Source organism: Bufo gargarizans, chromosome 1, assembly GCF_014858855.1.
Source record: "Bufo gargarizans isolate SCDJY-AF-19 chromosome 1, ASM1485885v1, whole genome shotgun sequence".
In the NCBI taxonomy this organism is placed as follows: domain Eukaryota; kingdom Metazoa; phylum Chordata; class Amphibia; order Anura; family Bufonidae; genus Bufo; species Bufo gargarizans.
Window position 1 is genome coordinate 634,545,601 of NC_058080.1, and position 24,096 is coordinate 634,569,696.

Sequence of the window (24,096 nt, forward strand, 5' to 3'; positions counted from 1 at the left end):
AAGTATTCGATATTATCCAAGGATTAGTCAGTACCATAAATTCCAATTTTTTTTAATGTCCTTGCTTTTCATTTCAAGTTCTGTCCATTCACAAACTTTTGTGAATGTGCTACTTTAAAATACTTTCTGTATTAATATTTGTGCCACTAACCTAGCGATCACAAGAATGACGTTACACAGGACTGCTGCAAACGCTGTGCAAACACTGTACTTGTGCATTCCATAGAAGTGAATAGAGCAGTAGTGTGCAAGTGTGTCCATCACCGTTTTAACTTCTACAGGACGGCTGGAAACACTGTGTTCAGCAATCCCATAGGAGTGAATGGAGCAGTAGTGCGCATGTGTGTCCACCACTGCTTTCACTTCTACGGGACTGCAATAAACACTGTACTCAGCAGGCCCATGGAAGTCGATGGAGTGGTAGTGCGCCTGTGGGTCCATCACTGTTCTACTTCTATGGGACTGCTGGAAACACTGTATTCAACATTCTTATAAAATTGAATGGAGCAGTATCGCGCATGTGGGTCTATCATCCATTCACTTCTATGGGACTTTTGCAAACACTGTACTCAATTAAAGTGAATGGAGCACTAGTGCGTACATGTGTCCACCATTGCTTTCACTTTTATGGGATTTCTGCAAACACTGTACTCATCCCCATCAAAGTGAATGGAGCAGTGGACATGCACGTGCACCACTGTTCCATTCTAATGGAGCAGCTCAGCAGCACCTTTAGACCATCATTCTCATTATCATTGGGGGTCCCAGCGGTTGGACCTCCAGCGATCCAACACTTGGCCCCTGTCCAAAGTATTATTAGTGACACAACCCTTTTAAGAGTCTCCTGACTATGTGCAAATAAAACAAAAACATTTAAAATCCCATGAAGACATTGTGATGCCAACCTTTTAGTAACCGGGAACACCGGCACGTTACATTACTAATAATGTACATTACTAATAACAAGTTACATCTAATAGGATGAAACCATCTTGCATTTAGTTGCTAAGCCATTAACTTTTCTAAACTATATTTATAGCAGGAGTAGGGAACCATCAAACAAGAAATTTCCTGTTCTTCTCCATCACTCGGCCTGCCCGATTCATGGAGGCTATTTATAAAACCTAAAAACCACAGCAAGTGAGAAGAGAGGACCAGCCAGTTCTGACTATGCAAGACTGACATGGAAAATCTTTATGCTATGAATCACTAACATATGGCGGAGGGGGGAAAAAAACAAGTTAAACAGCGCAGTCAATAAAGAACACACTGTGAAATTAACTAGGGTTCTAACTCATGTAGAAAAGCGGAAACAAGTAAGATTTTATGGGGGACTGAAAGCAGCCAATAAGTGCAGCTGTGGAAAACATCTAGATTTGGATATTACAGATCTAGTTCACTTTCAACATATATAAAGTGTTCTAAAAATGCTATGTCATTAATACGATCCCTGGAAATGTATGTTTATGCTGGGATATTCTTCACCTAGAATGAAACAAGTCAACATCAAAACATGCCAAGACCTATAACTGGATATACAGCATGACTGCTCATGCCAAAAAATAAGGTATATGTTTTCAGAATAGTATACATTCTGTACCCTGCGTTTAATAATTTATCTCTCCACACTAGCCAGCTTGATCTGATTGCGTAAGCTGTCCATAACTGAAGGCATCACAGCCAAAGCAAACAGACTGGTCTCCAGAAAAAGCAGGTCTGAAGGATCTACGGAGCTATGGTACCTATGACGAAAGACGCATCTAAATGGAGACCAAATTACCCAACTGAGCTGTAATGGTCGAGGCGGCCAAAGTACATGACTTCTCCAGTGATTCCAGGTACTCACACATACACGTGCTTTTAAAAGTATGCTCGTACCACAAATAGGATGGTACATCTATAAGTAATGGAGGTTACAGGAGGGTTATTATAGGGGTGCAGAGTGTGTAGTTGAGCCTGGGCCAAGGAGCCCGAGAGAGCTCATAATGTCCATCTTCCCCATGTGAGGAGACCAGTACTGATAAGTAAGGGCCTGATTTTGCATTGGGATCCTGGAGATACATGTTATGTTTCTGGGCGGTCATCATGATCACTAAGCAAAGTAGCCCTAAAAGGGGTGATTATGAAATACTAAAAGAGTACTATACTAGCTAAGGCTATGTACACACCTGTACCAGTTGTTCCATCTTTCTGTTCTGATCTATAGTAAAGTGAGGAACCACACTCAGTTCAAAAAGGTGTCATCTGTGCCAATCAAGGGCTGTTAGGCCGTTATCCAAGTAATGAACTATTGAGGCACTCAGGTTAAAAGTTTTTCAATTCATTGAGTGCCTCAATATTTCATTACTCTGTTCTGATCCAGGCGGCACTGGTTGTGACATAAAATGGAAACGGACAGTGGTCAACTTACTAAATTAGGGCCTGTCAGGTTTCCAGCATGTTATCCCGGGATGTTATCAGAGGGGGAAAAAAAACATTATCTTATCCCATTGACCTCAAGACATCCATCATGGTTTCTCAAGTTGAAACAAAAGCAATATGAGGCGTATACGCATAGACTTTTGATAGTCAGACTAGCACAGCAGGCTCCAATACTATATCAAGTAATTGGACCCATTATATGTGAAATCTGGAGGGAAAAAAAAAAAAAAAAAAAAAAAAGAACATACTAATGATTATTTAAGGATTCAGCATAACCGCCATGGATACTGTAAAAACAGAGGCTATGGCATCGATGTAAAAAAGAATACTGGCAATTGTTCCTTGGGAAAGTATGAAAAATAATTCTACTCTAGAACACTCTAGGCAGAGCTACAAAAAAACCTTTCTTCTGAAGGCGAGCTATCACAAGTGTTTTCCAGCTGCATACTGTAAAGACGATTCAGCAGCACAACTTTGTTCTCACTGTACGATTTCTACAACGCAGCGCAAAGTGGCCATTGTTTCCCTGCCTGAACAGCAGTTGTCAGGTGCACACAGTCATGTAAAAGTTCTAGAAAAGGAAAGACTTTTTCCACGAGTTCTATTAAGTTATAATAAATTTGTCAGGCCTTAGGCTAGAGCTACATGGCGCCATTTGTCGAAGAAAAGTCTCGCAACATTTTTTATAATCATAATCAAAGGTGTTGCGTTGGATTTTTGTTCAACTGTCGTGTCACAATGCGAGACCATTATCATTATGACACATGTTGCGGTGTAGCCCTAGCCTAAGAGAACCTGCCCCTTTCACTTTTGAAAAATGCTGGATGTGGGGAAAAAGCCCAAGAAGTTGAAGATTTTTAGGTTCTGCCAAAGGGTAAGAAAATTTGATATGTATGTATGAATTTCAGCAGTAGGTAATTGGCAGAAACTTTTTTCCGATCTTACTTATATGCAACTTACTGCAATACTAATGGATTCACAAAAGATATATTGACTATGCCAAAAAACTGAGCAAAGCAGCTTGGATGCACACTCCTCATCATTTCCAATTATATATCTAGTGGTACATAGCTTCCTAAATGAGCTCCCCTTCCAGCCAAACAGGTTTTGCTTCAGGTTTTTAAGCACCTTAATCTGACACACATTATCAAAAATTGCTATTAGGAATATGTCAGCAAAGTGGCTGACTAATTCACTCCTATGCCGACACTTACCACATTAAATATAAATGGTCACAGTTAAGTGCTTATATAAGGCACCATCCACTTTACTCATACATTAATATCACCGCTACATTAAACTTTATTTTATTTAAAAACCTACAGAACAGAGATCGTAGTCGGAACTATGGCAAACAATATGTAAAATGGGTTACTTTGGGGCGAGATTTAGAAAGTTTCTTTTTACATGAAGAGGATCAGGATTGATTCTGGTTATTATATTATATTGCTGCATGATTCCATACAGATGTAGCAAAACTGGGTTTGTAATCTCACAACCCACTGTAATATTACAGTGTGATAACTGTAGTTTTAAAAGATACAGACATGCAGATAAATCTAGTGCTTTCGCCCATTCATGATACAGCTTATCAAGCTCCCTCCTGACCTCTGCACAGGTCACACAGGCATGCCTACAAAACTAGACCATAGAAGTCAATGGGGTCAGCTCTTGTCCATTGTGCGTATGGGCTATATACAGTATCTCACAAAAGGGAGTACACTCCTCACAATTTTGTAAATATTTTATTATATCTTTTCATGGAAGCACACTGAAGATATGACACTTTGATACAATGTACTGTAGTTAGTGTACAGCTTGTATAACACTGTAAATTTGGTGTGCTCAACACAGCCATTAATGTCTAAACCCCTGGCAACAAAAGTGAATCCACTGTGAAGGGGGAGAAGGTGTGCCAAATTTGGTGTTATCACTTTCACACTACAAACATATAGCAAAATATCCAAAGTCGTACAGTATTAGAATGTATTGGCTCCAATGAGCTGAAGTTATTACTTTGCGAAGCCTCGCATAATAACTTCAGAAATTGATTTATACTGTAAAAAAATAAAAACATTTCCCGAACTCGGGTTTGGTTCCAAGGTACCACTTGGAACCAAACCAGAGTTCGGGAAATGTTTTTTTACAGTACAAATTAATTTATGAAGTTATTGCGCAAAGTCTCACGAGACTTCACAAAGCAATAACTTTGGCTCATCGGAGCCAATACATTCTAATACTATACGGAGCTCCTGCTTCGTACAGTATTAGAACAAAGTTTTATGCGAATCGACTTTGGATGTTTCATCTGAAGTCGATTCACTCATCCCTACTCATGAGTAAGACAGGCTGTCGAAACGCGTAGACCACAACATACTCCGGTCGGCCTATGGAATTTTAAAAAGACTATAATAAAGAAACTGGATTTTATCCATAGTTCGCGTACTGGATCTTTTTCCCCACTCTCACACTATCAAATACTGGTCACTGGAAGCTCAACATGGCGCCTCATGGCAAAGAACTCTATGAGGGTCTGAAAAAAAGAATTGTTCCTCTACATAAAGATGGCCTAAGCTATAAGATTGCCAAAAACCCTGAAAATGAGCTGCAGCACGGTGGCAAAAACCATACAGTGATTCAATAAGACAGGTTCCACTCTGAACAGGCCTCGCCATGGTCGACCAAAGAAGTTGAGTGCACATGATCAGCGTGATATCCAGAGATTGTCAAAATAGGTTGTCAAAATATATGTATGAGTGGTGCTAGCATTGCTGCAGAGGTTAAAGGGGTGGGGAGGTCAGCCTGTCAGTGCTCAGACCATACACCGCACACTACATCAAATTGGTCTGCATGGCTGTCGTCCCAAAGGGAAGCCTCTTCTAAAGATGATGCAAAAGAAAGCCTGCAAACAGTTTGCTGAAGACAAGCAGACTAAGGATATGGATTACTGAAACCATGTCTTGTGGTCTGATGAGACCAAGATACATTTATTTGGTTCAGATGGTGTCAAGCGTGTGTGGTGGCAACCAGGTGAGGAGTACAAAGACAAGTGTGTCTTGCCTACAGTCAAGTATGGTGGTGCGAGTGTTATGGTCTGGGGCTGTATGAGTGCTGCCGGCTGTGGGGAGCTACAGTTCATTGAGGGAACCATGAATGTCAACATGTACGGTGACATACCGAAGCAGAGCATGATCCCCTCCCTTCAGAAACTGGGCCACAGGGCAGTATTCCAACACGATAACGACCCGCAGATACCTCGCTAAAGAAACTGAGGGTAAAGGTGATGGACTGGCCAAGCATGTCTCCAGACCTAAACCCTATTTAGCATCTGCGGGGCAACTTCAAACTGAAGGTGGAGGAGCACAAGGTCCAAGAGAGTCAAGGCAGTGCTGGAAAATAATGGAGGCCACACAAAATATTGACACTTTGGGCACAATTTGGCCATTTACATTTTAATTACAAGCAAGTACAAAATTATTCAGATCCAGGTGCTGGTTTGAAAACTGAAGAATATTTTTTTCTGGAAAAAAAACCTTTAAACAAAAGGCCATTTTCTGATGACACATTCCCTTTAAGTTAAAATGGCCTTGGCTCCTGAGCCCAATATTGAAAACCATTCTCCGACTGTTCCGTTATGTGTAAGGACTTGCTTAAGGGTCCATTCACGTATCCGCCAAACACAGACATCGGCGATGTGCGTTCCGCATTTTGCGGACCGCAAATCGCCGGCACTTAATAGAAAATTCCCAATTGCAGACGAGAATAGGACATGTTCTATATTTTTCGGGATCGGAAGTGCGGGCCCGCAATTCCGGATCCGGGCAGCACATCGTGCTGCCCCATAGAAATGAAGGGGTCCGCAATTCCGTTCCGCAAAATGCGGAACGAAATTGCGAACGTGTGAATGGACCCTTATCTGTGCTCACTGTCTGCTTCGTTTTCTTTAATCTTCTTCTAGTATTATTTCAGGGTGTCACATTTTGGGGCTTGGGAACTAATTACTAGATTTCAAAGGAGTTACAGTAATATAGTAACCGTCCGTAAGGCTGAAAATAGGCATCCATCCATCCAGTTCAGCCTGTATCCTAAAGGGTTAAAGGGAGTCGTAAAGGGATTTTGTCACCACCTTTTTTATGCGCTCTCTGAGAGTAGGATATGGTAGTGACAGGCAGGCTGAGTTCTGTAGTGTCCGTTATGTGTCTATGATGTCATTTATGAGACATTTATCATTTATTAGCTGCAGGGCTGGCATCGCGCTCTGAGGAACGAATACTCCTATTCATAAACTGTAGGGATAGCTCCGCCCACCTTATCGATGATGGACAGCTTTTTCCCTGTTACTGCCCATATGGAGACAGGTTTCAATCACTGGCAGATGGGCAGGGCTCATTGCCCATCACTACTCTATGGTACCACCATAGAGGGCAGCATGAAGGCGCTGGCAGATTCTCTAGAAGTTACAATGAGGACTGTAACTTGAGTATTCTAGGTACCGTATTCTTATATGAGAGATTTATGGCATGAAAAGTATATGTAAGAAAAGTCTGGTACAGGCTCGGAAGCAGAACATGAATGCAGGAGACTCTCTCCAGTGAAGAATATGGGCGATGGGAAAACCTTACATCCTCCTTTCTGGAATGGGAAACGGGTCAGGGGACCCAGTCTGATGATTTATGGAGAACCCGGAAAATAGTGCACACACCAGCAATTCTGTGTCCAGACGGTTGGGGCCACAAAGAATGGCATCGCGGGTCACAGGCTGTGAACCCCTGCACTAGAGCTACAGTCACAAAAAGACTACGGCGTTTATTAAAAATCCATATATGAATAGTAGAAAGGCGGTCGGGCACTGCCCAGAGTGCACAATATTCGTACGTGGACTCCTCCAGCAGTCATTTGTTTGTGACCACTGGCGGTGCCCAGCTGGCCCACAGCTTCAACTCTTAAACCAACAAGAAAACAGCGGCACTCACCAATTTTCTTTCTGCAGCTTTTATTGTTCCATTTTAAAACACGGCGGATGCCGGTACAGCACAGCAAAAGGCAACAGCCGGTTCTGCGCTTCCTCAGGCCTCAACGCTATAACAGGGGCGTGCACAACGTAATATACCCTCACGTCAGCGTCATCACCATGACTACCATCAGACAACTCAAATGAAGATAAATATACAAAATAACACTATACAAATACAGCTAAGTCCTTACTATCATTTAACCCCAAAAGACCCATTGCATACGTTTTAATGATCCATGAAGCTTCTCGTTGCAGTAGGAGGTGATTTCTGTCCCCACCACGATCTGGGACCTATTCCTGCACAAGTCAATATGTCATTTCGCCCTTCTTGTGATTCATGTATATGTTCTATCACTCTAGATCAGGGGTGCACAACCTTTTTTGGTCTGGGGGCCGCATTGTCACATCGCTCTATTTCAAGGGGCCGCAAATACACAAGCCAGTGCAAAGTGACTGGGGAGGAGTGATCGCTGCCACAGTCGTGCTGCAGATAATGGGACATCTTTTATCCTGATAAAATATGCAAATCAGCCGACAAATGAGCAATTCCTTGTTTATCGACTGATCAGCTGCACGATTATACCAGCCAGATATAAGATATGAGCACTCCTGTGAACACTTGTTCCCAGTAATTGTCCCGAATATCGTCCTGCAGCATAACCCCTGAAACCGAAGAGTTATACTTACTTGCTCCCCGCCTCTCTGGTTCTTCGAATTGCCTCCGCTGTTTACAACTGGCAGTGCATGGACATGGTCATACACCACTCCAGACAATGACTGGCTTAGGCGGTGATGTGGCCACAAGCAGTGTGTCACTGCTGAAGCCAGTCATTGACTGGAGCCGTGCAAGTGACCATGGCCATGCACTGACAGGTGTAAACAGAGCAGGAACCGGAAGATGGAGGCAGCGGGGGCAGTGCAGAGGACCAGAGCGGAGTGGAGCAGGTAATTATGAATTTTCGAATTTCAGAGGCCATGCTGCAGAAACTTGTTAAAAATCATTTTTTACCAGAAAAGTGGTGACATTTCCTTCCATCCTGCCTCCTATTTATAAATCTTTTTTTCTTCACTGCAGATGGCAGAGCTCACTGGTTACTATAATCTCCTGCCAATCCAGTTATAGGCGCCCTGCAGTAACCAGTAAGCACATTACCTTGCTAGTGGGGAAGGCGCCTATTGGTTAATGCTTGAATGACCAGGCCCGAAAAGGCCTTAAGGACCAAACACTTTTTTGTGATTTAGCGCGCGTGGTGGTTCAAAATACCAAAATACTACCAAAATTATTTTTGCAACAATTTTTATTTGGGGGAAACTGTACAAAATGTTTTTAAAAAGTATATTTTTTTCAAACTATAGCTCCTTATTCTTTAAATATGCAAACTGACACCAAAATAAATTATTATAATTAGTTCTCTATTTTGTGTAGGCCGTTTTGCTATATAATATGAAAAGTTTCACGTGAATGGGGCAGTAATGGTGACGGTTTTGATTGGTGTGGGTGTTTTTTCTTTTATGTATCTTTTTTTAACTTAATATATTTCAGCTACATAATATGTCCCCCAAGAGGTCATAAAAATACTTTGGCGCACACTGTAACTTTTTTAAATTTTGCACTTTTTCATAAAAAGACTGTGGTGGGACAGTAAACACTCTTTTATTAAGCACTTTTTCCTTTTTATTAAATTTTTTTAAATCATTTTTTAACTTTTTTTAAATATATTTTTACCACATAATTTGTCCCCAAGAGGTCACTGAAAGACCTTTGGGAGACAATAAGTGACTTTTTTTTGTACTATTTCCACTGTAACTGGAGCATCCAAAGGAGCCCCAGTTACAGGAAAACCAGCGTGCTGCAGAGGCTTTGTACCAGGGCAGCGCTCCTCTGTTCCCGAGACACCCAGAGATCACATGATCGCTGGGTCCACACTGCAGAGTGCTCACAGAGGAGAAAGCAGAAGCGCTAATAAAGCGCTTCTGTCTTCTCCTCGGCTTCCCCGCTCTAACTAATAGCCGGGGACCATTTCTGCTCCTGCTACAGTGCAGGAGCAAAACCTGTGATCCATCTGCTGTGCGGCGCTCTGTGCAGAAACACAGCTGATTGCAGGATCAGCTGTGTTTCTACCCAGCAGGGCGGGGGCCGCAAACCATGGCTCTGGGGGCCGCATGCGGCCCGCGGGCCGCAGGTTGTGCACCCCTGCTCTAGATGCTCCTATTCCTGTCTCTATGGACCTCCTATGTTCCCTAAATCTCACGTATAAACATCTTATGGTTTTTCCTATGTAAAATCTGCCACAAGGGCAAAATATGACATATACCACAAATTGGGTCTTGCACAATATGAAATGTCTCGCCACATGTAATACATCTACACAGGGAACAATGCCCACAACTAAAATTACCTTGTGGGGTATACTTCCCTAGCTAATTCAGATTCTCTTCTTGCAATTCTTGGTTAAAAGTCCACCAATGAAAAGTCACTGATATCTAGCACCGAGCTCGGTTTCCCACATAGAAGACACTGGAGGCTAATGTGAAATAAGGATCTGTCTTTCCATTGTCTTGTAAAAAGGGAAATACAGGTCCTGTAAATGGAAACGCGTCAGCCAGGTTAACACATTTGCTTATCTTTACCTTCAATACCTTTTTATGTTTTGGATCAGTGTGGGTCTGACCTTTGGGGCCTTCATCACCCCCATCATTACCAAGAACAAGGGGTCTCAAGTGCCTATTCTTGGCTAGAGATTTACCGTGCATGCACAGCAATCCTCCATTAAAATGAATGAGACTGTTGGAAAGCGCCAAGTGCTCACATTAGTCCCTGCCTGATAGTCCCATTGATACCATTACTTGTGCGAAATTAATTTCTTTTGACAATCGCTGTCATGGCTATAAAGCTAGAAAACCAAGACGGGTAAGAAATGAGCATATGACTATAGATTCCATGGTTTCTGGTGAAAATGGTACAGAATTAATTAAGAGAAAATCATATCAAATGATAAATGTGTTCGTGCAGCCATGTCATCCCACAAATGTGGAGCTGTAAGCGCCTTGATTTTTTACATATACACACAGACTTCAATGCCGGCTTCTATGAAGGATAACCACATCGGTGAAGAAATACTTGCATTATCTTGCGTTTGAGTCACAAAATAGCCCAGTGAAGAACACGCGGACGGTTAAATGCCCCATCAGCTACCTTGGCCTCCGATTAGCACTTCTCATTTAGTTAAGGGAGGAAAAAAAGGAAATAAAGTAATTTTTTTTGTCTGCACAGAAAAAGATAATGACACAGAACGGGAGATTTTTGGATGTTTTTCTTTTTAAGTGAAAAAGCTTTAAAGTAAAAATTATACTTCGGAAAACCCTTTGATTGTTCCATTATTGTATTACCACGCATGGATCTTTGGGAACAAATGACAAGTATCTGTTTTGTACTCAGTGACATTATGTTCTTTGTTATACGACAGAGAACATTTGGGCTGTAGCTCTACATTAAGACACAATCTGGTTATGTAGCTACACAGAGACACCTAGTGTCAGAAAAGAGAAACAGAAGATTATTTTTCTACATTATATTTTTTTTTTAGCATTTTACTTTTCTTCCTTAAATTAATCTTCTCTAAATATGGCAAAACAGTAGACATACTGTAGCTGTAAAGTGTGCTTAACTCTATATTTGAATAAAGATCAATAGCAAAGGCTATACCAATTCTGTTGTTGGCCTAATTGTTTATTTTCTTTTTTTTTTTGGAAAATAACCTTTATTCTATCATTTTAAAATAAACACAAAGCAATATAAAATATCTATATATGTTTATATATATATCCGCGTTTCTTTTTTTCAAAAGCCTTAGATAGTAATAAAAGATTCAAAAAAATGTGTTGTTTTTTCATTTGCTCATTTTTTCCCCATTCTTCTATGTATTAAGTGGTATTGATGTTGGATCTAAAACTATTACGGCGGTGGTTGTGTTAACGTTTACACATCACTGCTATAACAGTCCTAGGGAATTGTCTTTTTTATCTAATTTGTCAGCAGGTAGCAGCTGCTTTGTTGCAGCACCCTTTTCGGTATTATCTAAATGCTCTACTTATTTCCTGAATGTGCGAAAAAGTCATAATACTTAATTGCTCTCTGTTGGCAACATTGTGTATTATTAGTAATGTCGTTTGCTACACTGTTCGTCTTACTTGTTATCTAAGCTGCTATTGTATTGCTAGTTCCCTGCTCTAATAGAGCTAGGGAGACTAATATCTGACAATCCATTCCCTGAATCTCCTCCACTTAAGTTCTCAATTTTATTTAGTCTTTCTTTAGTCTCCAAACTCAGTTTAAACCAGGGGGACGCATTTTTTTATGAGACTATGGATGTTGCACGCGGTTTTACACAGACTGCACTTATGTCTAATGACATAGACTTAACTTGTGAAGAGCACAGTTGCTTGACGCCACACAAGTTCTGCTTATACCGGCAGCAAATCTAAAGAGGCTTTGCAGGTGTTCTATGACTGTACATTTTTAGGCTTATTTACCAATATGAAGAAATATTAAAAATTCTTGCCTGTTCCCCCAAGGGGGCTGGATAGGAGTCGGTGTGTAGCATTCTGTGCTACATCATCATGTCATTGCTGTGACTAATACATATAAAGAGAGTCTGATCTAGTGGACAGTGTAGACCTGGGATCAGCAACCACTGGCACTTCAGCTGTTCTGAAACTACAGCTCCCAGAATCCTCCTATTTTATGGGAGTTACAAGGACAGCCGAGCAAGTGTGCATCCTGGGAGTTGTAGTTTCACAACAGACTGCCGGAGGTTGCTGATCCCTGGTGTACACACATAACAGCTGTATAAACCTCTCTATAAAGGGTTATTCTGTACAATATATGGACCTGACAAAGAATAAAACTGACATGCATTTACTCAGATTAATAGAGCAAATCTACTTGAGACCTGTCAGAAATTGTGACTGGTGCTGGGCCAGATACTGCTACTCTAATAGATTACTACAACTATGGGGTTTAAATGCTCTGCTGGGGGCCAAGTCCCTTCAATCATCCTTGAAAAGCTGATTGTGGGCCATATACTGTCTATATCCCTATTCGGTTCTCTAAGGAGAGCTGAAAAAGCACAATGTACTCTAGTGTCCGACATGTCAGAAGTTAATTAAAACGACAGTGTCCTGGTCATTTTAAAGGGAGTCTGTCACCTCCATATGGCCATATACAGTGCTTACATGGCTCTGTAGCACACCTATACAGGATTGTAACAGTACCTTTGTCTTTGGACTTGCATCAGTAGGAAAAACGAAGTTTAATTCATATACAAATGAGCACTCGCAAGTGCCCAGGGGCGGCGTTCAGTGTGTAGGTGCCCAGGCTGCTCTGCCTTCTTTTCACTTTACTCCTCCCCAGTCTCTTCCTTTGCCCGCCCTCCAAGTCCGGACCTATCGATAAGGCAAGAGACTTGGAGGGCGGGCAAAGGCAGAGACTGGGGAGGAGTAAAGTGAAAAGAAGGCAGAGCAGCCTGGGCACCTACACACTGAACGCCCCCCTGGGCACTTGCGAGTGCTCATTTGTATATGAATTAAACTTTGTTTTTCCTGCTGGTGTAAGTCCAAAAGCAAAGGTACTGTTACAATCCTGTGTAGGTGTACTACAGAGCCATGTAAGCACTGTATATGGCCATATGGAGGTGACAGACTCCCTTTAAATCACTTTACAGTACTAGACACTATTATAAAAGAGCTCTTTTGACTATCCTTATGGATATAGAAAAATTGCCTTCTTGAAATGACAATGACATTTTAAAGGGAATCTGGATCAGCAGTAATACATGAGTACTACTGTACATAAGGAGACCAGATTGCCATTTTCCTACTGCCCCTTGTTACCCCACTATTCAAAGCTGCACCAAAATAGACAGTCCAGAATGCTGTGCTGTTCTAACAAAATGGAGAGGACTCCTGTGTGCATGCAGTCCTGGTGTGGTGTAGTCGGCTCTACTGGTCCCCGGTCCCCACTACGGTCACATGTTCACAGTACTATGCGGTCACGTGGCATACCTGCACTGTTTCAACTGAATCTATACCATGTAGCTGCATGGAACTAAGAACATGTGACCGTAGCGGGGATGAGCACTCCATGCTAGAGCCGCCCACACTAGTTTAAAAATAGTCTACAGAGCCCTTGAAGATGGAGATGCAATTCATTTGGCAACCAGCAGTGGATGACATATTTTGGGTCTGCAACAGAGGATCTTTGTGCAGAATGTACACAAGGAAAAGAAAAGAGCCAGTGAATGAAGTATATTAGTAAGTTAAAGTTATAACTATGCATTTAGTCTGAGCAAAAAAATGTATAGTTACTCTTTAATTTATAATACAGCCCCTTCAAGTACTACAATCCACCAAGGTAGCTCTCAGACCAACAAGGGTTGTATATACCATGACAACCACAGAACTAACCAGACACACACACACACTGATTTGCTTGGGACCAGAGGTACCTCCTCACCTGATGATTCCGACGCAGTTTGTCCTGCATGGACTGGCATATCTCAATCATTCGTATTAACTCTACTCTGGTGACTTGTACTTCAGGAGTTCGGTTTTCACTGGTAAGTAGAGATCTGATTTGCAAAGACAAATAAATTACCATGGTTCGATACAGTACCTGAACTGACAAAATGACGGTAATATTTTTAAGAAACAAATCAGATTTGGAAACTTATGGAAATCTGGAAATTTTCCCCATCTATAGAAACATGCCAAGTTATTTTAAGCTGATTTACAGAACAAGGTGAATACAATATAAATAATAGGTGAAATAATCCACAGTTCAGTACTTACTGCATCTTATCAAGAACTGCTTGGAGTGCATCGCCAAGTTCAAGAAGTACAGAAGCTCTCGAGCTGAGTCCTTCTGTCAGCAGCATCACCTGGCAGAAAACCGGAGGCACATAGCAACGATCAGCCCACACTGGTATGAATACTCAGGCTACAAATATGGGTCAGAATTTACTTTGTGTGAACTTTTATATTTCACTCCAAAATCAAAAAAGTTACCTTCACATATAAATCATTCAGATGCCCTCTCCTTCCAAATGTGTAAACAATTTGTAAAATGCTTTCCTTTAGATATACCTGTAACTTTGTGATGTTCAACCTGGCCACAATCCTGGCTCCCACAAGGGTTGTCACCAAGCTTTTTAAAAAGCTTAAATTTGCGATTCACGGTTACAGGTACAAATGACGGGGGGGGGGGGAGGGGATTATCACAACCTGTACTGCAGAATTCTGTCTTCAAAAAGTTGCACAATAGGGGTTTTGCGACTTTTTAGACTTACTTCTGTAAAAATGTTGCAACTTACATTTTAACATCACTCATTCCTATAGCTACATTAATGAGTTTCACTCTAGACTTCTCACTGGGAAGCAAATAAGTCGCAAAAATTTCCCAGGGTCACTTCAGTAGGTGCTAGGGATAGAAAACTTGAGTAGCGTTTTTAGACAAGCGTGTTTGGTTTCAAGATGCACTCCATTTGTTAAACAATGTTAATACATTTGATGTAAAGTAGGCCAAGTAAAACTGATTTCTGATGTACACTCATCAATTTGGAAACTGCAAACCAAATAGGACAAGCTGTAAGGTTAAAGGGGTTATCCAACCCCTATAATGCCCCCCAAAATGCCCAGGCCCGAAATGCTAGGGAGGCTCGTTCCCATCGCAGCCTACAAGATCAGCACTGATCAGCATTGCATGTCCCGGTGGTTGGAAGAGCAATGGCAAACTAGATTGAACAGCAAGAGATTCACAGAGGTGAACCTCTGCATGGACGGACCATCTGATTAGAAGAATGGCACGTAGTGATGCATTCTACACTGCATGTGAAATTGAACACCACATCGAAAGCCTATGGTGGCAAACAGTGTCTACACAAACAATCAGAAGGTGTTTGCATCACATTGTGCTATGAACCAAATGTCCACCTACAGGTGTTCCATTGACCTCAAGCCACCGCTCTCAAAGGGAATCATGGTGCACAGCAGGATGAAAATAGAGGTTGGAAAGGAGATCTTCCCTCGTTAGCATTGAATTCTGCTTTTGTCTTGGACGCAACAATGGTCAGAGATGAGTCTGGAGAGAAAGTGAAGAGGCCTTCACAGGGGGTCGTCAGCCCAGTCCTACTCCCAGGATTATGGTTTGTGGTGGCATATAGTACTGTAGCTGGATCCCTCTAGTCTTCATTTCATGTACACTAACAGCTCAGCATTACATTGATTTGTTCGTGGAACCAGTGGTATGGCTATTTCTCCAAATCGTCCGAGGAGCCATTTTTCCAACAGAACATCACCAGGACACAAACTGCTCATGCTACTGTGAGCAGCCTGTGTGGCCTAAACGTGCTACTATGGCCAGCAGCGTCTCTGGACTTGTCTCCCATCGAGCACATCTGAGATGTCCTTGGTCGGCAAAGGGAGCTGACAGCAGTGCACCTTGGCACCTCAGGCAGAACATTTGTAACAATGTAGCGAGGGTAAAAGAAGTATGCGGCACTCACCGAGGCATATGAATCTGTGTCTTTTTATTCAGTCCTAGACATCGGACGAACAGGTGGGGTTATGAGGCGGACACGCTCCTGCAGATGAATGGCGGCTACGGCCGTTTCGCGCAATGTGTTGCGCTTCTTCTGGCCGCTGATCGTCAAGGCGCAATACTGCGCCATATATAAGCGACGCCCATCAGCCGGCATCATGTGCAGCAGCTGTGCGCCGCCAGTAAGTGACGTAAAAACATGTCCATGTGGTAGAGGGGGAAGGAGGAACATACCAAAATATAAACAGAAAAGCAAAAGTTAGGTTAACAGTTCCGGCAGCAGTAACTTAAACATACAGGCAGAAGTCATTCCTATGGACAGCAATTTTAAATTAAAACAGCACGGGTGTAGAGAGGACAGAATCCGAAGGGGTAAATCTCTAAAAGGGCCATGGGATCCATTTATGACACTCCAAGCCCCCCGCTTTGGCTATATTCTTAAATGCCCCACTCTTAAAGGAATACGGACATGTCATTCCTATCGTTTAATCCTGCAGCGCCGGTGGCTTTGGTACGGAGAATCCACCTTGCTTCCCTCTGCAAGAGTAGCCGGTGACGATCCCCTCCCCTAGGGATGGGTCGGACCTGTTCCACTCCCGCAAAGGAAAGACAACGGGGATGACCGTCATGCGCGTCCCTGACATGATCGATCAGGCGGGGACATCCTCTACCTGAACGAATGGAATTCACATGCTCCCGTATCCGTTCAAAGAGCGGGCGAATGGTTTTACCGATGTAATACCTATTGCAAGGGCAAAACACGGCATACACAACGTATGGCGTGCGACATGTTATAAAGTCCCGTACCGCGTGCTGGACCCCTCCTATCAGCAGCCATTTACTGCACGTATTTAATGCGCAAAAGGAGCAATGCCCACATTTATAATTGCCCTCAGGTTTTTTACTGGTGAGCCATGTCTCCACCTTGGGTGTGCAGAATACACTGTTCACCAATTTGTCCTTGAGGGTTGCGCATTTTTTAAAAGTAACCAATGGTCGCTGACTGGAGAGGTTACTTAAGGCTGGATCTCCCTTAAGAAGGTCCCAATTGTCATGTATTACACGCTTAATGATGTCTGCAGCTGGACTGTACTTAAAAGCAAAAGCGAAACGGGGTGGTTCAATGTTTCTATTCCTTTCCACCAGCAATGTGTTACGGTCAAGTGTGGCAGCCCTACGTAGGGCTGCCGAGACTACTCCCGGCGGGTAACCCCGATCCACGAGTCGATGACTTAGCTCATTAGCTTGCCTGTGGAAGCCTTCCTCAGTATCATTAATCCTCCTAAGCCGGACGAATTGTCCGTATGGGACGGCTTTCTTAACTGAGGGTGGATGATAACTGGTCTGGTGAAGAAGCGAGTTAGTCGCAGTGGGCTTGCGAAAGCCCGTGGTGTGTAATACGCCATCCTTGACTGTCACACGCACATCCAGAAAGTCTAGCGACTCACCCCTAAAATTGAGGGTGAATCGCATATTCATCCTGTTGTGCGTGTTAAGGTGCTCCACAAAATTGCGGCACGACTCCTCGCTGCCTGACCAGACCAGAAAAATGTCGTCCACATAGCGTAAGAATAAATGCATGAACCGCAGGAAGGGGTTACCCACCGAGAATATATATGTATCTTCAAACATCGCCAGGTACAGGTTCGCATAGGAGGGGTCCAGCACGCGGTACGGGACTTTATAACATGTCGCACGCCATACGTTGTGTATGCCGTGTTTTGCCCGTGCAATAGGTATTACATCGGTAAAACCATTCGCCCGCTCTTTGAACGGATACGGGAGCATGTGAATTCCATTCGTTCAGGTAGAGGATGTCCCCGCCTGATCGATCATGTCAGGGACGCGCATGATGGTCATCCCCGTTGTCTTTCCTTTGCGGGAGTAGAACAGGTCCGACCCATCCCTAGGGGAGGGGATCGTCACCGGCTACTCTTGCAGAGGGAAGCAAGGTGGATTCTCCGTACCAAAGCCACCGGCGCTGCAGGATTAAACGATAGGAATGACATGTCCGTATTCCTTTAAGAGTGGGGCATTTAAGAATATAGCCGAAGCGGGGGGCTTGTTGTGTCATAAATGGATCCCATGGCCCTTTTAGAGATTTACCCCTTCGGATTCTGTCCTCTCTACACCCGTGCTGTTTTAATTTAAAATTGCTGTCCATAGGAATGACTTCTGCCTGTATGTTAAGTTACTGCTGCCGGAACTGTTAACCTAACTTTTGCTTTTCTGTTTATATTTTGGTATGTTCCTCCTTCCCCCTCTACCACATGGACATGTTTTTACGTCACTTACTGACGGCGCACAGCTGCTGCACATGATGCCGGCTGATGGGCGTCGCTTATATATGGCGCAGTATTGCGCCTTGACGATCAGCGGCCAGAAGAAGCGCAACACATTGCGCGAAACGGCCGTAGCCGCCATTCATCTGCAGGAGCGTGTCCGCCTCATAACCCCACCTGTTCGTCCGATGTCTAGGACTGAATAAAAAGACACAGATTCATATGCCTCGGTGAGTGCCGCATACTTCTTTTACCCTCGCTACATTGTTACAATTGATACCGCCTCCCGTCTCTATGCTGAGCACCACATATGAAACAGATTAGCTACATTGCCGTTACTTTAGCCAGCACTAAGGACCGGAGCTCCTACCTGTCGCTTGCAGTGCCGCTGTGTTCTATTTCTGTTTATGTATACCCTCAGGCAGAACATTATTAACCTCATAAATAGTATTCCAAGGTGTGTATGTGTGTGTGTGTGTGTATATCAGCGTGTAGCCCTCATACTCGATATTGAATAAATTGAGATGTTTTGAAAAACTTTTTTCCAGTTTTTTTTGTCATTCGCATATCATAAATATGTCTATCTACAGTATATTGTGATTTCCATAATTCCTGAACTTTTCCTTCTTAGTGTTACAATTTCAAAGTTGAGGAGTGTATATCTACATACCTGGGTATCACTCACTCATGTTATACCTCAGCCCTATCAAATAATACACCATTCTCCAGTTTTAACCCTTATATTCCTACCAGGTGTACCGGCTTCCAGAAAAAGTGGAGACTACTATTTATCACCATAATCTCCCATATTTTAATGAAATAACATTTTAATTATTAGAACAATCAATATACCAGTTGATAGAAGTCCTGGAGACCAATAATTATACCCAAAGGTATTTGGCAAGTTACATGCTTTTAAGGATCAGATCTTTTTCTATTACAGTGCTCTAAATTTCCATAGAGCAGAATATGACAGAATTCCAAATACAGCTCCAAATCCTAAGTATGTAATATAATCATTTTGATTCCCTGCAGCCACCAATGGGGAAAGAGCATATCACTTTATATACTTTGCCCCACATTCTGGCATAGGCCGACAGGATATTGTTGGCATCAACTAAGATTGAGCATAACAAAAAAGTACAGTGCCAACTTTTGAAAGGCAATTCAGGGCCAAAATCTAAGTAACGTTTAGAGACATCACATTCAATACTGGTTCACATGTATTACCTGTCTTTCCAGCTGTAAAACCTGGGACTTTAAGAGATTGACACGCCGCTCATCTAAGCACTGGTTCTTGCCCTCATCGATGAGCTGTCTGTACTGAAATCTACAGACAAGTGTGAAAAGACCCCATTCAATTACATCATTAAATAACCATCAATTAGAAAAATAGGTAAACGCTTATATCTAACAATGAGAAATAAACCCTTTGCAATTCTTTATAGTGTATTCCAGATTAATCAAACTAGGTTTAAAGGGTTTTCCGAAATATTTTTACTATTCATCAGTATCTGATCGGTGGTGGTGAGACATCCAGGACCCACACAGATCAGCTGTTTGAGAAGGCACCAGCGCTCACAGTAGTGTCGCAGCCCCATTCATTTCAATGGGGGTAAGTTGACCCCAGGCCATGTAACCAATGAATGTGACATCACATGGCGTAGAGAAGATTGTGAGAAGGCCATGGCACTACTGTGAGCGCAGCCTTCTCAAAAGCTGATCGGCATGGGTCCCGGGTGTTAGACCACCACTGTTCAAGATACTGATTACCTATTTAGAGGATAGGTCATCAATAAAAATGTCTTGGAAAACTTCTTTTAAGATGGCAGATCTGTGACTCCAGGGAAGGAGTCATCGCTATACTCACAGTATACAGAAAACATGACTTAAGGCTTCAGTAAGGTTTTCTCATAATTTAACAGTAATTAGTTATCACTTTGTGAAGTCTTTCCACAACCTATGTCTGCAATCTTTCAATCCCTCACCATGTTTTCAGAATTGAGGCCCGGAAGGCGGTAAGGCAGTAAGGCATTGTGTCATAAAATTGCAGAGAATGAGCGAAGCCGGAGTCAGGACAAAACTCAGATATTGGTTTTACCAGAACCCCCTTTTAAATACAACATGCACTTTGGCCACAAGTCAGTATTTGATCAGTATTTTGCATCAGTATTTTTGAGCTAAAACCAGGAGTGGATCCTACAGAGAAAAGTATAATGAAAAGATTTGTGCCTCTTCTGTGTCCTAGAACGGCTTCTGGTTTTGGCTTACAAATACTGATGAAAAATACTGACCAAATACTGCCTGTGTTTGATCTGTATTGGAGAAGTCTAATGGATTGGATCACAGGTGCTTTGTTTTCAAGGACAGTGAAAGGAACCCCGAATCCTCAGTATTTGTTTACCATGGGGTTGGGAGAATGAAAGAAGGCCATGAGACACATGTGGCCCTGTTCTTTTTATAGCAAAAATAAAATAAATACCTTCATTGGACATTTTAAGAAATAAAAAAGTAAAGTTATTGAACCCTTCACTAAATAAAAAAATAACATTGTTGTGACACTTTAAATAAATGTTCTGCAACACAGTTTACAGTGTTCAGGTGCAGCCTCTGAGAGGGAATCTCGGGTACTTGCTTATCCATTCAACAACAAAACCCTGGATCAGGGGTACTCAACTAAAAGATTTCAACCAGAATCTGGACTTTGAATGCCAGCTGTCAGGACCCCTGCTGTGGGCAGAGCAAGCAACGGAGGAGGGGACTGGCGATGCCGAGCAAGCAACGGAGGAGGGGACTGGCGATGCCGAGCAAGCAACGGAGGAGGGGACTGGCGATGCCGAGCAAGCAACGGAGGAGGGGACTGGGCCGGAGGGGACTGCCGAGCAAGCAACGGAGGAGGGGACTGGCGATGCCGAGCAAGCAACGGAGGAGGGGACTGGCGATGCCGAGCAAGCAACGGAGGAGGGGACTGGCGATGCCGAGCAAGCAACGGAGGAGGGGACTGGCGATGCCGAGCAAGCAACGGAGGAGGGGACTGGCGATGCCGAGCAAGCAACGGAGGAGGGGACTGGCGATGCCGAGCAAGCAACGGAGGAGGGGACTGGCGATGCCGAGCAAGCAACGGAGGAGGGGACTGGCGATGCCGAGCAAGCAACGGAGGAGGGGACTGGCGATGCCGAGCAAGCAACGGAGGAGGGGACTGGCGATGCCGAGCAAGCAACGGAGGAGGGGACTGGCGATGCCGAGCAAGCAACGGAGGAGGGGACTGGCGATGCCGAGCAAGCAACGGAGGAGGGGACTGGCGATGCCGAGCAAGCAACGGAGGAGGGGACTGGCGATGCCGAGCAAGCAACGGAGGAGGGGACTGGCGATGCCGAGCAAGCAACGGAGGAGGGGACTGGCGATGCCGAGCAAGCAACGGAGGAGGGGACTGGCGATGCCGAGCAAGCAACGGAGGAGGGGACTGGCGATGCCGAGCAAGCAACGGAGGAGGGGACTGGCGATGCCGAGCAAGCAACGGAGGAGGGGACTGGCGATGCCGAGCAAGCAACGGAGGAGGGGACTGGCGATGCCGAGCATGCAACGGAGGAGGGGACTGGTGATGCAGAGCAAGCAACGGAGGAGGGGACTGGCGATGCCGAGCAAGCAACGGAGGAGGGGACTGGCGATGCAGAGCAAGTAAAGGAGGAGGGGACTGGCGATGCAGAGCAAGTAACAGAAGAGGGGACTGGCGATGCAGAGCAAGTAACAGAAGAGGGGACTGGCGATGCAGAGCAAGTAACAGAAGAGGGGACTGGCGATGCAGAGCAAGTAACAGAAGAGGGGACTGGCGATGCAGAGCAAGTAACAGAAGAGGGGACTGGCGATGCAGAGCAAGTAACAGAAGAGGGGACTGGCGATGCAGAGCAAGCAGCGGAGGAGGAGACATTTAGTCCTATATTTGGCAAATACACTGGAAAAAGCTCCTGGAGCATATGTCAAACATATCCATAGGGCTCCATTCATCTGACAGAGGCCAAAGTGTCCTTTACGGTAATATGACTACTGGTATTTCATGGGATATCATAGGTAGTCCTCTTTGTACTCTATACTGTTTTGCATAAGCATCTGAACAATTACTTTTTTTCAGATTCCATACCAAAGTTTTTATCTCACTGACACACATATATTCCATACCAAGGTTTTTACCTCATCAACAAAAACATACCCATACAGGCAATGGAAAATGGTCATTTCCTTGTTACATTTTTCACTTAACACCTCATTGGTTATCATATGCTTTTAAATCCCCACTCTGGGTCCTCCATGGGCCATGATAAAGCGCTGTACAGTTCTATAGAACCATATACAGTACTTCTGCTACCGATATAACGTAAAGTAGCTTTTCAGCGCAGAATATTATCATAGTGAGCATTTTTTGTTACATAAATATCCTCCTAATTTCAAGGCATGTAGCCAGGTCCTGTGCTTTGTGACTATCGTTCCCATGAAATTTTAGAATTCTTCACTGCCTCCCACTGCTGATCAGAATTTGTGACCACAAGAGTATAACTGAGCTCTATGATGACGGCACTGGCAGTTCATGCAAGGAAATACCGGAGAAAAACAGTTCTTCCCACACATTAAAAAGTCAACGTCCCAGTGAAAGTGCCCAAAATAGAAGATCAAACTTCCAGCTACAACTTGTAATATGTACAAATAATAAGCCCAGAAGTGTTGCTCTCATTCTCAACTCGCTTACTGCTACCTGGTTTACAAACATGAGTAGTGAATCAGTGAAATGGACATGCGAAGATCAATTCGAGGGGTATTCCCAACATGAACATTTATGGCATATCCACAGAGTAAGGGTCCATTTACACGACCATACGAATGGGTCCGCATCCGTTCCACAATTTTGTGGAAGGGATGCGGACCCATTCATCTCAATGAGGCAGCAAAAGATGAGGATAGCATACAGTGTGCTGTCTGCTTCCATAGACCCGAAAAATATAGAGCCTTTCCTATTCTTGTCAAGAATAGGAATTTTCTATATAGCACCGGCCAAGTGCGGCCCACAAAATGCAGAACGCCCACGGCTGCAATTTGTGGACTGCAAAACACTTACAGTCGTGTAAATGCACCCTAAGATAGATGAAGGGACCACTTTAAGACACTATTGTCTATTCTTCCACTCTGACCTGCACCATGGCCCACATACAGATATGGCCTCCTTAAAAATTCAGTTCCTCAAAGCACATTTTGGAAAACTATTGTTGCAGGTAGGGGGATAAACACATTCTTATCTATACAGGTGGTCTTCATGAATAATTTTAAAGTTATAGGAAAAAAAACTATACAATCAATATTTGGCTTTGGATGTCATTATCTGATACCCTAAGGAGGTTAGTTTGAGGTCACTGTCCAAATAAATGACCACAATACTTTTAGTCTGCTACCCAACACTGAGAAAGACTGCCTATGAAAAACTCTCATTTAGGCCTCATGCAAATAGTCATATTACAACTAAGTAATTCTCCAAGTTGTACAAACTCTAATAAGCCATAAGCTTCAATATGCAGCACAGTGGCTCCGTGGGAAATATTGTTGCCTTGCAGTACTGGGGTCTTCAGTTCCAATCCAACCAAGAGCAACATCTGCATGGAGTCTGCATGTCCTTGTGTTTGAGTGGGATTCCTCCAAGTATAAACATGAAAAGAGGAAAATGGGTTCTCTGGGTCCCAGACCCTCTAGTTGTAGCTCAGTTTCCTCGTACACTACAAATAGATAGGTTCATTTTGGAA

At 43.4% G+C, this 24,096-nt stretch overlaps 1 protein-coding gene across 3 annotated transcripts in view; it reads right to left on the reverse strand.

The window, feature by feature from the left end:
• LOC122935520 overlaps window positions 1-24,096 on the reverse strand; it is a 122,317-nt gene that overhangs the window by 69,635 nt on the left and 28,586 nt on the right. For all 3 annotated transcript variants that reach the window (XM_044291302.1, XM_044291290.1, XM_044291295.1), the window contains exons 5-7: window positions 19,544-19,643; window positions 14,285-14,373; window positions 13,950-14,064 (exon numbers count right to left, since the gene is read on the reverse strand). In XM_044291302.1, coding sequence (XP_044147237.1) covers window positions 13,950-14,064; window positions 14,285-14,373; window positions 19,544-19,643 — 304 coding nt within the window. The remainder of the gene's footprint in view (window positions 1-13,949; window positions 14,065-14,284; window positions 14,374-19,543; window positions 19,644-24,096) is intronic.